Below are 16,824 nucleotides of genomic sequence, written 5' to 3' on the forward strand. Positions count from 1 at the left end.
ATTCTGGCTAGATGCACCTGAGAGGGGGAAGTCAGTTGGAGTTGTGCAGCTGCTATAGACAAAACCCTCCCAGTGATCCCTACACCTCATTTGCAATATTCTCAAGTGTGTCCTTTGCAAACCTTCCTGCTAAGCATGCACCGCAGCAGATTCCAGGAGAACACAACGGTTGCGTAATTAAACATGTGATAAACGGGACTAACAGGTGACAAACGGGATCGGATGACACAGGACTAAACTGGCCGAGGCCTGAAACACACATCCTAAATCCCCTCACTGAGTCATAGGTTGCAGTTCCTTTCATCATCATCATTATTTTTAATTTGTATACCGTCTTTCTATCTTACAATACTCAAGGCTGAAGAAAGAAAAAATGTGCATCTTATAACAATCTAATGCAATACAAAAACGTGATAATAAAACATAACTTTAAAATAGGCAACCTACATCAAAAAGTAACATTCGACAATCGTTAGAATAGTATTAAATAATAACATATGAAAGTTAAACAGAAATCCACTCAACAGTTACAATAAATAATTTCTAACTATAATCAATAAAACAACGGCAAGCCACAGTACATAGAATAATACAATACAAATTCAAAAAGTGGAAAAGTGGTTGAGGTTTTTTTTTTGGGGGGGGGGACATTGTTAGAAATCCCCCCCCAAAAAAATCTACACTTCTGACATGGGTTGCCCTACGGCCGACTTTCCCCATCAGGATCCCATCGGGCACTTCCCCTCCAGTCCACAAGGCGGAGCCTCCACCTTCCCGTAGCCCGCTCCCCAATTGGTGGCCCTTCAGGGGCCGGTCTAGGAATCCGCGACGGCCTCTTACGTCGTCATGTAGTCACCACAGCGCCTCGTTGCCGGGGCAACAAACCAGCTCGAGCGGCGCTCTCCGGGCAGAGGCGGAACCTTTTTTCACCACAGACGCAGAAATATAGAGTGACGCGCCACGGCGATTCCAAACCGGGACGGCCGGTGCCAGGTTTCAGCTAGTTTCCCGCTCTAATTTTTCGACACGAAATGCGTAAAGGGGAGTCGAAGTTAAGGGAGGCCGAAGGGCAGGGCGGCGCGTCCCTAGAAAACCGCGGCCGGCGCTAATATTGGGTTCCACTCTACACTTTTCCTATCTCTATGGTCTAGTCGCGGCCTCCCGCGTCGGGGTTGCAGTTTCCACCCGGACGACGGCGCTGAGCGGACCTTCCCAGGGTCAGTGGGTGCTGCCGCCGCTGCCGCCGCCGCTCGGGTTCCCTCATGGCTTTCAACTTCGGACCAGCCGCCGGCGCTGCAGCCGCCCCCAACCCTGCGGGTGAGTGCGGGGACAGCGGGGCGGAGAAGGGGAAGGGGGGGAGAGGGAAGGGTGTAGGCCTGGTCGCCGTGGCAACCGAGAAGGTAGCGGGGGCGGGGGGGCGGGGAAGGGCAGCACCTGTTGAATCCCTGGCTGCCTATTGCGGAGCAGCAGCAGCTTCGGAGGCGCAGGGCCATATCAGAGGGGGTGGGAGGGAGGAAGTCAGCTTTATTTGTTCCAGCCGTACGTCAGGACAAGCACGCGAGCGCAAGGAAGACGCGAAGAAGCAGGGCACAAAATGATGATGCGCCTTAAGGTTGCCTGAATGTCCGCTTGGCGCAGGGTTTTAGAACAGGAAGGGACCCCCGAGGGCCTTGGAGTCCAAACCCCTGCAATGCAAGTGTGTGTGTGTACACACATACACACACACACACATATCCCCAAAGAAAACCACCACCCCCACACGCAAAAGAGGCACTTAATAATAATAATATCACAGGGTCTGTATAAAAATGTAGCTATATATCCCAAAGGAGGACCCCCACACACAGAGAGAAAAGAGGAACTTATTATTCATTAATATCCCAGTGTTTGTATAAAAATGTAGCCATATATCCCAAAGGAGGACCCCCACACACACAGAGAAAAGAGGAACTTATTATCATTATTCATTAATATCACAGGATTTGTATAAAAATGTAGCTATATATATATCCCAAAGGAGAACCCCCACACACACAGAGAAAAGAGGCAGTTATTATCATTATTCATTAATATCACAAGGTCTATGTATAAATGTAACTATATATATCCCAAAGGAACACCCCCACACACAGAGAGAAAAGAGGCAGTTATTATCATTATTCATTAATATCACAGGGTGGTTGTAGAGAAAGGCCAAGGGGCTGCAAAGTGTGGCTCTCCCACTGCCACGCTTCTGTTTCCATCCATTAGCAAAACTAGGTCTCTGGCTGCTGCCAGTCCCATGTTGCAGAGCCCAACAAATAAACATAATTAGTGCTAATTCCTACGAAATACATACGGTAGGATTGTAGAGTCCCATGGCTTGGCTTTTGAAAAACAGGAGGTGCACAGTACTTAGCAAATTGAGAACCGCTGTGCTAGCCTGTTGTTGTCTGCCTGGTACTGCGAAGAGTATGTGTTTGTCTAGTATATGGCTGGCAGGCTGCATTTGACTTGGGAATTCACAAATTGCATGTTGATATGGACTGTTGTGATAATGTATGTGAAGCACTTTGAGCAAAAATCCGTGTTTAAATGCAAAGTATTTGTATTAATCAGCATGGGGAGAGTGTAATTCTAAGGAGGAGGTTTGGGGAAGGGAACCACTGTCAAGTTTGTTAATGGTTCTTTACTTGGTCATTCATATCTACAAAATGTTAAGCCTAAGTGTACTGCTCAGCTCATTACTTCTAAACCCTTCAAAATGTAGACCATTCAAAACACCCTGCTCTCATACTGAGAAGGAATTTTTATTTGCATGTTTTTGGAACTAATATTTGGCAGTGAAAACTTCATTTGTCCTATAACAGCAGAGAAACACTCTTGTACTTTTTCTTGCTATGGACTGATGTTTCTTCTCCTGCGTTCTTTGAAATTTCTCATTTTTGCTAATCAGAAACAGTTTTACTGCTTACATGTTTTGTTTCTCACTAATACTTCCTTGCTTTCTTTTCTGCTTCCCACTCATCAGGATTTGGTGGGCTTGAAACAGCAAACTCTACTGCCAGCGGGTTTAATTTTGGGGGTTTTGGATTAACTGCTAATCCTGCAGTGAATTTTAATATTGGGAATTTTGGTGTGTCTACTACCTCGGCTCCACCATTCAATTTTGGTAACAGTCTGGCCAGTGCAGGTAGAGAATGCACACAAGTGGTGTTTGTAATTGCATTGTTGCTGGGAAGGGTCCAAGAATTTGCTTCAGGCCCCTGGGGTCTAGACTCATTCATGTGGCATTGTTCCATTAAAATCCATTAAAGACCTCTTTCAGTGTTTAAGGACTGGAATAGAAGCAGAATACTTCTTTTGCTTTTATCCTTGTAGCTTTTAAAATAACATTTGCATTGGACTCCTTAAATGTGTGACTGAAATGCCTAATTTTTCAAAGCTGTTTTATCACTGAAGTAGCTGCAAAGAGAGACTGCTCTGATCCAGCAGTTGCTTGTGGGAACATAAAGCTTCACAGAAGGATGCAGTCTGTGCGTTCGTTAAATAAATGATTGATCAGGTCCCTCCATTCAATAAATGAGGAAGTCTGCACAGTTAGGAAATCCATATGAGAGGCAATACATACTGAACACAGCATTGTGGGACTACTATGATGTAAAGTGTGAAGGGGAGACAACCTCTCCAAACATGGGGTGAATTCATGGCAAATCATTCCTCCATAGTACACATCCACCATGTTTGTGCCCTATCAGCTTGGGAGGGTGTGGAATTCTCACTTTCACAATTATCCCATTTACTGTGCGCCTATGAAACGGTGTAATGTGTGAATTAGCCTTGAATCCATGTGGATCTAGATTGGCTCATTTTCCTTGGGAAACCATTTTAATGACTCAGAGTGTCTTAGCAGGCCAAATTTGTCATGTGCATTCTGCAAACAGGGATATAAAATTATGATCCCTTGGTAATAACTTTGAATAACTTTGAAAAGGTATTTTTCTGTATCTCAAATTCTTGGACCCTACTGCATTTATGTTTTCCCCCTTTCCTACGTCTCTTCATTGGATTTCAGTCATCACAAACTCACCACACTTTTATCAAGGCTTAATGGAGAAGCAAATTTTATACGATCAGCTAAAAAAAAATCAGCAATCCTCACTTTTGGTCTTTGAGAAATATGCTGGCTTTGACAAAAAGATTCTGACTTTTAAACATTCTCAACTATTTACTGTCTGTAGAACAAGTTGATAATTCAACTAGCTGATTTTGAACAGCCAGGCATCGATCCATCTTTGTACCTGAATGTGCCTGACATTAATGCTCAGTATTTCTAATGTGCTCATTTAGTGTTACCCTTCAGTTCTTGTGGCTGTTCGTATAGGAAATTATATCATTCCATAGTCCTATCATTTCTGTACTGTAATATGCAACAGTTTCAATTATTTGTATAGTGTAACTCTCATCTCAGCTGTTAAAAGAAACCATTTGTTCACCCCAGTGACATTGTTTGCTTTGTGATTGGTCTGAATGGCTTTCACAATGTGAGTCTCTCGCACCTCTACCCACCGCATACAAATGCATTCACACTTCCAATCAGTTTTAAAATTCTTCTTGGAAAATTTCTGTGCAAGGAAGGACACGAGAAAGAGCTCACCACTGAGCTACGATTGTTACTAGTATTACACTAAAATACTGTAATTGTTTTAAGATGGCAGCTGTAACTGAACTTTAATCTTTTGAGTGCAGACAGGGATCACAAATTCTAATGCATTTATAAAAACTTAGTTTCACACTGGTATTTATTTATTTATCTGTTTATTTATTCTTTTGTTTAATACATTTACAATCCTGCACTTTCATCCAAAGGAGCCCAGGGCAGCACTGATTTCAGTGGGGCTAAAGCACAACTAACTTAGTCTTTGGGTCCATCTCCCAATTTTATGACTGTATAGGTTTTGAGTGCTTCAGGACAGGTTTAACCAGTGCATCTTTCACCCAAAAAGTTCAGTCAGGAACAGTGCTGGTTGGCGCTTGGTCAAGGAGAAGAGCAGGGTCCATATAAGCAGTTGCAGGGCCAACGTGTTAATGGCAAGCTGGAACCCTTCTTCTGATTGAAACCTATTCTGGGAGCTCCAGCAAAGCCATTTAATCAACTCTGTTGTGCCTGTTTAGCACAAAGAAAGGCATGCAAAGAGTGCTGGGAGCAGCTGGTTTCTATAATGCAAGGAAAATTCAGAAGACATATTTATGCCCACATAAGGAGCACTGGTGTTCTAGAGTAGTTTAAAGCAGAGGCACTGCATTGATTAGGTTGTTTTTTTAAAAAAGAATTTATATGTGTTTTCCTTCAAGCAACAGGATAGGCTGTCCAAAAAATAACAACAAAAATGTGCATCTGATGATATGATTTCCCAAAAGATGAAAGCATGCTAGCTACTTTAATGTTAGCCCCTTCTCTGCAATCCCTTCGGCTTTAAACGAGGGCAACGCATACGAGTTGTTTCCTCATCAGCATTCATTTGTCACCATCTCCCTTCCTAAAAAAAACCTACCGGCATGTGATCGTCAAAACTGTGGCCTCATAAAAGGCTTCTGGGCTTTTTTTTTTCTTTTGACTTGGGCATTTTGGTTTCCTAGGGGCCTTTGGAGGATTTGGGACGGCAAACACCACAGCTGGATCTACGTTCAGCTTCTCGGCACCTACCAACACCGGGGCTGGTGGTAAGAGCGCATGAATTGCACTGCACATGTCTTTCCAGTTAAAGCATTGCAGGAGCTTAGCATGACCTTATTCACACTGTGTTGTCCCGCTTTTCTTCTTTCAAGGGTTGTTTAGTGCTACCCAGAACAAGGGGTTTGGATTTGGTACTGGCTTCGGGACAGGTACCGGCCTTGGCACAGGTTTGGGAACTGGTTTGGGGTTTGGAGCCTTCAGCACCCAGCAGCAGCAGCAACAACAACCAAGTAAGTCCCCTAAGGCTAAATGGTGCCAGGGGTTTTACCTAACCTCTTTATGTCATATTGGAGCTCCTTTTCTCCTCTGTTCCTTTCTCCCTCCCATCAGACATCTGGGTGAAAGCCTGTTGGGCAAAGAAGTGGACTTTTTGAACTGTATTCTGGTTGGGTGTTTCAGGCTCCTGCTGTAGCTATTACCTTTGTCAGGCATCCACATATCTGCCTGAAGGAGATAGGATCTGCCCATGTGATGACCACCTGCTGGAAACTCTTATCTCACATGGCCCTTAAATGTAAAATGTATGATTATCTCCGCCAACAATTTCTAGACCGTCTATGTATTCCAACATGGAAACCAGAGACAGAGGTTATACGCTTCTTATTACAGGGGAGAGACCAGGAGCTCACCAACAGTAGCTAAGTTTTGATTTTTTTTGTCACCGAAGTACGCTACAGGATCCTGCCCTTGCTGGAGACCCACAAAGATGAAATAGATTGTTCTCCTCTTCTTCCCTTTGGCAAATGACTGTACTGTTGAAATGGCGACAAAATCACACTGGCCTATTTATTCTGAATGTTTGTATGTGATGCCAATAAAGGTTTGATGATGATATATCTGCCTAAATTGCAAAAAATAAAATAGCGATAAGCTCAGAACATATGTAAACCCTTGGTCAGCATCTTATTTTACAAAGGGGCTACTTTGGGGAGAGGATAGTGGGCTAGCCTTGCGTGGTTGGATTTCATTTGCCATCTATCTTCCCGTCTCATTTTAGCCCTAGGAAGCCTCTTCAGCCAGCCTGCTCAAGCCCCTGCCCAGTCTAACCAGTTGATAAACACAGCAAGTGCCCTTTCTGCACCCACACTGTTGGGAGATGAGCGAGATGCCATTTTGGCCAAGTGGAACCAGCTGCAGGCATTTTGGGGCACAGGCAAAGGATATTTCAACAACAGCATTGCCCCAGTGGAGTTCTCACAGGAAAACCCGTTCTGCAGGTTTAAGGTATGATTGTTTTTTCTGAAGACCACCTTCTTGGAAACGGTTGGTTGGCTAGCTAGTCTTAGCTGCTGCTAGACATTTAGAGTTGATTTCCTTCGCTACATTTCACGGAGTTGTGGAATCGTAGCTTTCATGTCTTTGTGGTGCTGCAGCAAAAAGTTTGGGTATCTTTTCGTTGGCTGAAAAGGCTGCTGTCTATTCACAGGCTGTTGGCTATAGCTGCATGTCCAACAACAAGGATGAAGATGGCTTGGTAGCACTGGTCTTCAACAAGAAGGAAGCAGAAATCCGAAGCCAGCAGCAGCAGCTTGTGGAATCTTTGCACAAAATCTTAGGCTCAAACCAGACTCTCACAGTCAACGTGGAAGGTGTGAAGACCATGCCAGATGATCAGTAAGTACATTGCATGGTGCATGTGTGTCCCTTCCTGGCAAGAAGAGGCCTCTTTATGCCCAAGGAGAGTAACATGCTTGATGCAGGGATGGCTAACAGGTGTAGGCACACCCATTTCACCTCGCCTCCTGTGCTGGTCCCGTGGGTTACCCGAGAGGCGAGGTCCAAGTCCGGTCCGTGGTCAAAGGTACAACATGGAGGAAGTTTGTAGAAGCTGAAGCTGGGTGCAGGACAGGGAGTCGGGCAAAGTCAGGAACAGGCTTGCAAGCAGGGAGCCAGGGCAGGTCAGGCAGGAAAGCAGGACAGGGTTCAGGCAGGAACTAGCAACCAAAAATTTTGTTCCTGCAACCTGGGACTGGCTGGCTTTTATCTGCCCTGAGGCATAGGGCGTCCCTGATCCTCTGGTGACTCGCCTCTCCTGGCCTGGAGGCGAGCACTACTCCTGCGGGAACTTAGTTCCCTCCGCCTCTCCTGGCCTGAGCCTCTGCAGCTCAGGAGAGGTTGGAGGGTTACCGGACCCAGAGCCAACCTCAGCTTCCCCTGACGGGGCTGAGAGTGGAGCACCTGCAGGCAATGGGTCCTCCATCCCCTCAGGAGCCAGAGCAGACTCAGCTGATGCCTGCACCTGAGGATCCAGCACAGGTGAGGACCCTTCAGGGTCATGCCCCAGCCCCGGCTCAGCTGGTTCTGGAGGCAGGGAATCCTGTGCAGGCTGGGATCCCTCAGGTTCAGCATCCGAGTCCACATCCCAGGCCATCACACCTCCTTTGCTCCTCTCTGTGCCAGATTGGGCAGAGGTGCTTCCTTTTATCTGCAAGACATCCCTCTCAGGAGCAGGTGAAGGCACCCCAGAGGCTTGTCATTTGGAGGTCCATGTACACTGTGTCCCATCCAAGTCGCTGGTGGGTGGAAATTGCTGCCATAGCAAGCTCCATACATCAGATGAAGAGCCCAGCCAGGCAGATAATAATTAGAGGAAGCTGGCCAGACCATCTCAGTTGGTTAGAGCATGGTGCTGATAATGCCAAGGTTGCAGGTTCAATCCCCATATGGGACAGCTACATGACCCTGCATTGCAGGGGGTTGGACCAGATGATCCTCAGGGTCCCTTGCAGTTCTATGGTGCTATGAATACATTTGGTTTTTTGAGATCAACCTTGAGCGTAACAACAGTAAATCATTTAAAAATGTGTTTGTATTGGCTCTTTTAGGACTGAAGTAGTCATCTATGTTGTTGAGCGATCTCCAAATGGGACTTCCAGGCGAGTCCCATCTACCACTCTGTATGCACACTTTGAACAAGCAAATGTCAAAAACCAGCTGCAGCAGCTTGGAGTCACCCTCATCATGGCCAGGACAGAGCTTTCTCCAGCGCAGGTCAAGCAGCTTCTACAGAGTCCTCCTGCAGGTAATCTGTACTGCAGCTAAGTGCTTTGGTTAGATCCGGCTTCCTCATCCTCGGCCCTCCAGATGTTTTTGGCCTACAACTCCCATGATTCCTAGCTAGCAGGACCAGTGGTCAGGGATGATGGGAATTGTAGTCTCAAAACATCTGGAGGGCCGAGGTTGAGGAAGCCTGGGTTAGATGATGGAGGAGCATGTCCTGCTGTAATACAAGCTGAAAGAACTGTCATGTTCTTTAAAAATAAGTGTTTGGCCAGCCATTTAAGGGGTTTGCTTTAGATATGGGATGCATTTTAATTGGACTTGGTTTGTAGAAACAATCTGGAAAGAGACCTAAAGGACAAGTAAATAATCTTCTAACTCACTCATTGTGCGGTAGATCAGCGGTGGGTTGGTTTTTTTTCTTTTCCCTAATGAGACAAAACAGCAGGACAGAAGCAGAAAGTGGTACTTGCAGCAGTAATTAATGCTTCTTTAGGGGTGGGTTCTCACAAGAGAAAAATTCACCAAATTAATTGGAAATGGGATATGAAGAAAATATCTGAAGTGTGTTAAAATTGTCATTTCTGAAATGTAGTTCACCTGTTTTTTTGGGGGTGAGGGGGGCTATGATTTATATGTGTGTTAAACCTGGGTGTGTTTTTTTAGCAAGATAAATCTCACCTCCAACTGATCCTAATAAACACTGGCTGAGGCTCAATGACTCGATGCTGTCCTCAGTGACTTAACTTGTTTTTCCTTTTCAAGGAGTTGATCCAATCATTTGGGAACAGGCCAAAGTTGACAACCCAGATCCTGAAAAGTAAGTCTGGTGGTTTTCAAGGTGGTTTTTGCATTGCTTGAATAATTTTTTATGGGAATTATGTGTCTTTCTGAGAAGGGATGGGCAAAATGAGCACCCTGGCGATCACAGCTCCCAAGAGCAATAGCTGGAAAATAGTCATAACGCCACACCGAAATCTAGATGGCTTTCAGTTAGCAAGAATGCATGTGGGGAAATGCATGCTTGAGTGTGTCCCTGTGTTAAAATCTTGCTTTGTTACTACCACATTGGGGAGAAGCTACGCTAAATTTGCAGGTTGAAGGAGGTTTTAGATGTTGGTGCATATTCAGGCATGCTATCCCTCATACGTACTCTTAAGAGCTTGTTGGGACGTCAAACCCAACAGTCTTCAGTGGAATCTGTTAAGACTTCCAGCTGCTGGCAACAGAGTTAGCACAGTCAAGCATGTGTGTGCATGTGTTTGAACCAGATTCATGGTACTTTACCAGAGACAAAACCACTGTCTTTTCCCCCTAAAGGGATGGTGAGGCCTCCTGACTCCCTAGTTAGAGTGCCTTGTTTGCTCCTATAGCCTTATTCATTTCTATGCATTGCCTAATTTCTACCATGTCGATGCTCTTCTCTAGGCTGATTCCAGTTCCGATGGTTGGTTTCAAAGAACTGCTGAGGAGGTTGAAAGTCCAAGACCAAATGACGAAGCAGCATCAAACCAGATTAGACGTGAGCACCAGCTTCTGAATACCACTGTTGTGATCATTTGTGGCTGGCAATGGATGCTCTGGCTAAGAGTCTAGTTTCCTTTTGCTTTGTAAATCCTGTGTTCCAGGTGCCAGAAACTTATTACCATAAAACACTCCGGACTCTCGGGGCCAGGGATTGGTCGCTTGCTCCACCTAGGCTGGGGTTAGCAATTTCCCAGCAATTGTAAAGAGCGTGGAAGATGCTAAACTTGAGGAATCAAAATGCATAGCACATTCTACAATACTTCCACTGAGCTTCTACTGCTTCTGTGTTCCAGGGCACAAATCAACCCAGTCTCTTCACTTTCACTAGGAGCTACACTTGAGATGCTCAAAGTGAAGTCTTACGTCCCTATTCCCCCCCCCCCTAATTTATAGCTTTATTAGAACAATACATACATTTTACATAGCAAAAAACAACACCATCACATTCTCTTGACTTCCATTCATCCCCTTGCGTTATATAAACTTCATTTTCTACTTCACACTTTTATATTTCCTCTTTCTAAATATTTAAAATTACATTATTATTTGGTCCTCTATTGTCTTGCAAGATTCAGTCCAGACCCGTCAAAGCATTTAGATTTTTACAGTACTGTTTTATATACTCTCTAAAGATATTCCATTCTTTATTTAATCTCTGTTTTGAGTCATCTCTTAAACTTCCCGTCATTTTGGCTGCTTCTGTATATTCTATCATCTTTACCTGCCAGTCTAATTTGGTGGGTATCACTTGTCCTTTCCAATTTTTTGCTATTAAAATTCTAGCCACTGTTGTTGCATGCATGAAGACTTTAAAAAAAAAGGGATTTCAGTCTAACCTCCCTAATTTAGAGGAGGGACATAGCTCACTATAGTACATGTTATGTGCAGAAGGTCCCAGGTTCACTCATTAACATCTCAAAGTAGTGTTGGCAAAAACTGTCTGAATCACTCCTTGTAAGTGCAGACAATATAACTGTTTGAGTTGCAATAAGGCAGCTTCCTGTGTTTAGTCTTAAATCTGCCCAGTGGCTAAACCAGTAGTACCTCTTCACTTGCATACTAACTTCAATGGTATCAAATCTCTTTTAATCTTCAAGTTCTATTATTCTTACTGGAACCAGCTGGCTTGGTCAGTTAAAAGTGTTCCCTGCCCAAAAGCATTTATGCTATGGTACATTGCATCCATTTTTTCCTCTCTCTGCAGTTGGCTTGTTGTGATTTTTGGAGTGTGTGTTTTTGATTTTCAGGGGATTTTTAGAGCAGTCACTGTAGATCCACCCGGCTTCATAATTCTGTAGCTGGTTGTGGGCTACATCTGCAAAGGATTTAAAAGGCTTTTGACACATGAAGGGACACTTAGGTGTAAAACCGGACTGATAGTTCACAACCTGTGCATTCTCTCTAAACAGTTGGCCCAATCTCTCCCTGTCTATAGATAATATCAGAAGACATAAGTGAGCTTCAGAAAAACCAGACTACAACGATGGCCAAAATAGCTCAGTACAAGAGGAAGCTAATGGATCTTTCGCACAGAACATTGCAGGTAGGCTGTTGCTTGTCCCTGTGGTAAAAATGATTAAGAACGATGGCAAAGTGCAAGAGCGAAGAACATGAGATGAAGGTCAGGAAATACTCAGGTCAAGTCTCAATTCAACTAGGGTTGTCTAAGGTGGTCCTTAGGCAAGCCCTTGTTGTCTCTGCCTCAGTCCTCCCATCTGCAGTGTGGGGGAAGATGGATAAGACCATAAAAAGAGGGTCCCAGGTCCCTCTATACCTCCATCCTGATTTCATCTGGGGCCAGACAGATGATTCTGGGAAATCCATAAGCCCAGGCCATAAAGGCAAGAGTGCTCTCCCTGACATTGCGTTTTCTCCCAGACCCCTCTGCTACCTTAGAACACTGAGGTTCCCTATTGCTGTCATGGCTAATCAGCCACCAGTAGACTCATTCTCCTCTTAAAGCCATTCAAACTGCTGTTTGGATAAGAGATCAAAGAAACTTTGGGTCTTGATCCTAGTTTAGCCACGCACTGCCCTTTCTAGGTTCTGCTTTCTCATTCTCTCCCCCCCTTTTTTATAATGAAAAAGCAACAGTTGATATGGTACATGGTTGATTTATGGGATGGAATTATGTACATTGGACATGTTTATTTTATGGTCTCTTAACTTTCAATTGTACCTTAAAAAATAAATTATTACACAACTAGGGAGAAAATGGGTTTATAATTTCTTTTTTTTACTTCCGTTACTCTGTAAACCTCCATGTGTATCTTATAATAATTTTATTATTTGTACCCTGCCCACCTGAAGGAGCATTTCCCCCCCCCCCCATCGTTCAGCCTGGACACTGAGATCCAGTGCCAAGGGCCATCTGGCGGTTCCCTCGCTACGAGAAGCCAAGTTACAGGGAACCAGGCAGAGAGCCTTATCAGTAGTGGCACCCGCCCTGTGGAACGCCCTCCCAGCAGATGTCAAAGAGAAAACAACTACCAGACTTTTAGAAGACATCTGAAGGCAGCCCTGTTCAGGGAAGCTTTTAATGTTTAATAGACTATTGTATTTTAATATTTTGTTGGAAGCTGTCCAGAGTGACTGGGGTATAAATAAATTATCATCATCATTATTATTATTATTCCAACAAAATACTAAAACACAGTAAGACATCAAACATTTAAAAAAATTCCCTGTACAAGGCTGCCTTCAAATGTCTAACTCTTTGGCATCTGATGGCAGGGTATTCCACAGGGTGGGCGCCACTACCAATAAGGCCCTCTTGTGGCTCTGTGCAAAGACACTCTGCATCTGTCCACTCCCTTGAGCGGCCTTATTGACCTCAGGTGTGTCTGAGGATGGCCTTCCCATTTCCAGGCATATTTTGCATCCCCAAGGCACTTGGGGGAAAACAGACCAGGTGCTCCACATTCAGCTGTGCTGCCCAAAAAAGGACAATCTCTTTTTTTGGTAAGGGGTAGCCTTCTAAAGCATCTCAATTTCTTCACGAAGGTGTTAATCAAGCAAGAGATCCAGAGGAAAAGCGGCTATGCCATCCAAGCCGATGAGGAGCAGCTTCGCGTACAGTTGGATACGATCCAGTGTGAACTCAATGCTCCCACGCAGTTCAAGGTCAGCAACTCAGGACGCATAACCTCGCATACCAAACACAGAACTGTGCAATAAGCTGCCTGGTGCTTTGCGCTTGCTCCTTCTGTGCACTTGCATTTCATGCCTGTCCTACATCTCCCAAGTTCTTTTATGCTAATGTGGAAGGCTGTGTCTGTCTTGGACCTATGCCATGCTGTTTGTTCGTGTTTAGATGCATTTTAGAGTTCCTCTTTGAAAAATCGTACAATGACAGTGTCCTTGAAATGCCTCCAGCTCCTTCAAACTAATCTGGTAAAATCTGTAAGTGGTATATTTTCACAGGCCTCTCAACCTGATCACTGACACTTCCTTTCAAGAAAGCAGCCTTAGGGAGAGGTTACTGAGTCAAGTCAGCAGGGTGCCACATCAGTCTGAGAGGCCTTGAGATACTTGCTTGTTGGAGATACTAAGGCAGGGGTCAGCAAGGTTTACCTCGCCTGGGCCAGTTCACTCCAGCGGAGATTCCTCCGTGGGCCAGATTGTGTGCGTGCGTGATTTCCGGCGTCTGTGTAGACACAATTTCCGGTGTTGTGGAAGCGAATCCCTGTGCCGCACTGGCTTAGTGCAGCGCACGGGGGCTCGCTGAGCGCGTGATTTTGGAGCAGCCCATGGGCCTTAGGTTGCCTACCCCTGTACTAAGATCTCTGCCACTTGTCCCACAGGGCAGGGAAAAAGAAACTGCTTTCTGCCCTAAATTCAGCGTTTCTTCCTTTATTTCTTCCAGGGCCGGCTGAATGAGTTGATGTCCCAGATCAGAATGCAGAACCACTTTGGAGCTGTGAGATCGGAAGAGAGGTACTACATCGATGCAGACCTCTTGCGGGAAATTAAACAGGTAACAATCGGCAGGAATGCAAATTCCTTCATCACAAGAACATGAGAAAGTCCCGGGTGCATATTTTGTGCTCCCACTATTTCCATTCCCAAAGAATTGGATGTTTCTGTTGCATGAGGTGAGGGAGCGGGATGGCCAGTGAAATTTGTGCTTGGTAGCATAGAAAACCTGGGGAATGGACTCCATGGTGCAGAGCCTCCGCTGGAAGCCCTGGTCAACCCTAATTTTTGGCCATTTGCCACCAGGCAACGCTTACATGTTTCCAAGGTGGTCTTCCAAAACATAAGGGCTAGAAACTTGGATTTAAAAAACAACACACCGAAACATAGTAAGCTGAATAAGGCAACAAGAGCTGTGACCTAACCCTGGGTCTGGATTCCAGTGTTCATGTGTATGAAAGGGGAGGTATCAGCATGTGACTTTCTGCTGAGTAACCCATGTCTCTCATGTAAACACATAGAGGAAAGATTGGAGCAGTTGTGATCTCTCAGTTGAGGACTGATGCCTAGCATTTTACAAACAGAAGGGCTGACCGTTGCCAGGAAATTCACAGGCTAGGCTGGGAAGGTCAGAGTGGAGTGTTTACGTGGCGATTCTGTCTCCCCTTCCCTTTCTTTTAGCATCTGAAGCAGCAACAAGAAGGGCTCAGCCACCTGATCAGCATCGTAAAAGATGACCTGGAAGATATAAAGCTCATAGAACATGGATTAAATGAGAGCATACCTATCAGAGGAGGGGTGTTCAGTTGATGGACATCCTTCCATTGTCCAGAGTCTTATGGAACCTGTAATTTCCTCTCCATGACCAAAACTCACTAGGTGGTTTAAAATATATCTATCTATCAATAAATCTTAGTATGGAGCGAGAGGAGTCCAATAGTATTGGTGTCCTTTCCCCAATTTGGCCATCAAGTGCTTCGGTTTCCTAATGGTGCAGCTGGTTTCAAGAGCAGACTTTAGACACTTCAGAAGCTGTTTTGTGGTCTAAGCCTGCAATTTTGGCAATATCGACTGTGTGGGTTAGGTTTAAGAAGACACCTTCTGTGTTAACATCTTGAGAGGAAATACAATGTTATTGCTTACAGCAAACACTCCCCAAAATAACTGCTGGTTGTTTATGTGCCCATAAGACATTGTCTAATCTGTTTAAACAAACTTCGAAATAAAGCTTTGAACCTTCTACATTACAGGGGGGAAACTGGGTGTCTGATGTGCTTCTTTCAGACGGGTGATGGAAAAGAAGCACTGGATAAAGGTGTTTAAAAACAAAAAAAAACTATTGGTATCTAAAGCCTATATTTTTATATCATTTTAATTCAACAGAATATGCAAAACCTTCTTTCTAAGAGGTAATAAAATCAAATATTTACCCTTGTTATCTTGCTGTATGCTGTTTGTAATGGAACACCAGTTTTGCAAATTTGTGCAGTGGATGCAATTTCTTTCTGAGCAGCATTTGAGGAATTGCCCTAAAGAGTTCCTCTCTTAGTAGGATGCTCTTATCAGCCACAACAGTGTGATTTCTCTATTGTTGTTGATTTCATTAACATCACCTGTCTGAAATCACCTGTCTTTCATTAACATCACCATTACAGTTCTCTGTGTTTAAGCCAGTGTTTCCCAACCTTGTGCCTCCAGATGTTTTTGGCCTACAACTCCCATCATCCCTAGCTAGCAAGACCAGTGGTCAGGGATGATGGGAGTTGTAGGCCAAAAACATCTGGAGGCACAAGGTTGGGAAACACTGGTTTAAGCTATAGCACTCATTTTGATTATATACTTTCTATGTGCTGAAGATCAAAACTAAACTGAACTGAACTGAAACGAAGCCAAGAGTTTGCTTCATGACTCTGGTCTGGGGGTAGTGCTGCTACAAAGCCCTCCTCAAAAATAGCAGTGGATGAGCTGGCTGGAGCGGGGAGAAACAATTGGCAAAAACTGCAAGTAATGATTGCAGCAGGAGAAGCTGTTGCGATTTAATAGAAACAGCAACACATCCATCCAGCTGCTAGTACTCCACCTCCTGTGCAAATGCATTTCTGTAAACAAGGGTTAACAATTTAGGTATGCCTTTTAAAAAAATCACTTTAGATGCGGCAGCTGTTGGTGTCAACACCAGCAAGGAGCTGCTGCTGCACCTGCAAGATTCCCTGCCCTTTTCAAGAGTCCAGAGGCATTGTGAGGGAACCATGATGCCAAGTACTTTGCGGAATGCATGGCTGTCCTGTGCAAATGTTCTAAAAAGATAGATAAATCGAAGCGTATGCAGGAGGTGAGCAAACCAGGGCAACAGCAGGCCGGGGGCAGGATAGTGGAGCAAGCGAGGCAACTCAGGGGTATCAGGCCCAGAGAAGTGAAGCTACAGAGCCAAATTTATCCTGGCTTCTTGCCCATGCTAGAATTGTGGCTCTTTGGGCAAAAGTGGCAATATCTGGCAAACTCTCAGTGTATTCACAACAGGCTTTTCTAACATAAGCCTATTTGACAAGGGAACTTTTTAAAAAAACAAAACAAAAACCAGTCCTTTAACACAGCTGCCTGCCTTGAAGAACTATCAGGGTAGCCTATATGGACTACAAAATAGTCAAAAAACGAGTCTGCATAGG

The 16,824-nt window shown here is 44.6% G+C and overlaps 1 protein-coding gene and 1 long non-coding RNA gene across 5 annotated transcripts; one reads left to right on the forward strand and one right to left on the reverse strand.

The window, feature by feature from the left end:
- The first annotated feature begins 949 nt into the window (after positions 1-949).
- On the forward strand, positions 950-15,596 carry NUP54 (nucleoporin 54). Of its 4 annotated transcripts, none has more exons than XM_083756656.1 (13): positions 950-1,317; positions 3,011-3,172; positions 5,620-5,703; positions 5,809-5,946; positions 6,714-6,940; positions 7,143-7,330; positions 8,542-8,738; positions 9,482-9,536; positions 10,145-10,238; positions 11,679-11,786; positions 13,247-13,366; positions 14,109-14,219; positions 14,840-15,596. In XM_083756656.1, the coding sequence occupies exons 1-13, from the start codon at positions 1,263-1,265 to the stop codon at positions 14,966-14,968; spliced, it is 1,668 nt and encodes a 555-aa protein (XP_083612782.1). In that variant the 5' UTR covers positions 950-1,262; the 3' UTR covers positions 14,969-15,596. The 4 variants fall into 4 exon arrangements, with proteins under 4 accessions (XP_083612782.1, XP_083612783.1, XP_083612780.1 ...); XM_083756657.1 differs by having other exon boundaries at positions 6,720-6,940; XM_083756654.1 differs by lacking the exon at positions 3,011-3,172 and having other exon boundaries at positions 958-1,317.
- Positions 5,294-8,748, reverse strand: LOC310852972. The gene is made up of 2 exons (XR_014568496.1): positions 8,093-8,748; positions 5,294-7,455 (listed from the first exon to the last, which is right to left on the reverse strand). It is a non-coding gene; the product is annotated as an uncharacterized lncRNA (long non-coding RNA).
- Positions 15,597-16,824: the final 1,228 nt, after the last annotated feature.

This window comes from Podarcis gaigeae (genome assembly GCF_964106915.1).
Source record: "Podarcis gaigeae genome assembly, chromosome: 9".
Classification (NCBI taxonomy): domain Eukaryota; kingdom Metazoa; phylum Chordata; class Lepidosauria; order Squamata; family Lacertidae; genus Podarcis; species Podarcis gaigeae.

Excerpts from the sequence above, each read along its gene's own strand:
- NUP54 (XM_083756656.1), top strand. The coding sequence starts at position 1,263 with ATGGCTTTCAACTTCGGACCAGCCGCCGGCGCTGCAGCCGCCCCCAAC. Across the intron at positions 5,704-5,808 it reads TACCAACACCGGGGCTGGTG|GGTTGTTTAGTGCTACCCAG; the intron begins GTAAGAGCGCAT and ends TCTTCTTTCAAG. Across the intron at positions 14,220-14,839 it reads TCTTGCGGGAAATTAAACAG|CATCTGAAGCAGCAACAAGA; the intron begins GTAACAATCGGC and ends CCTTTCTTTTAG.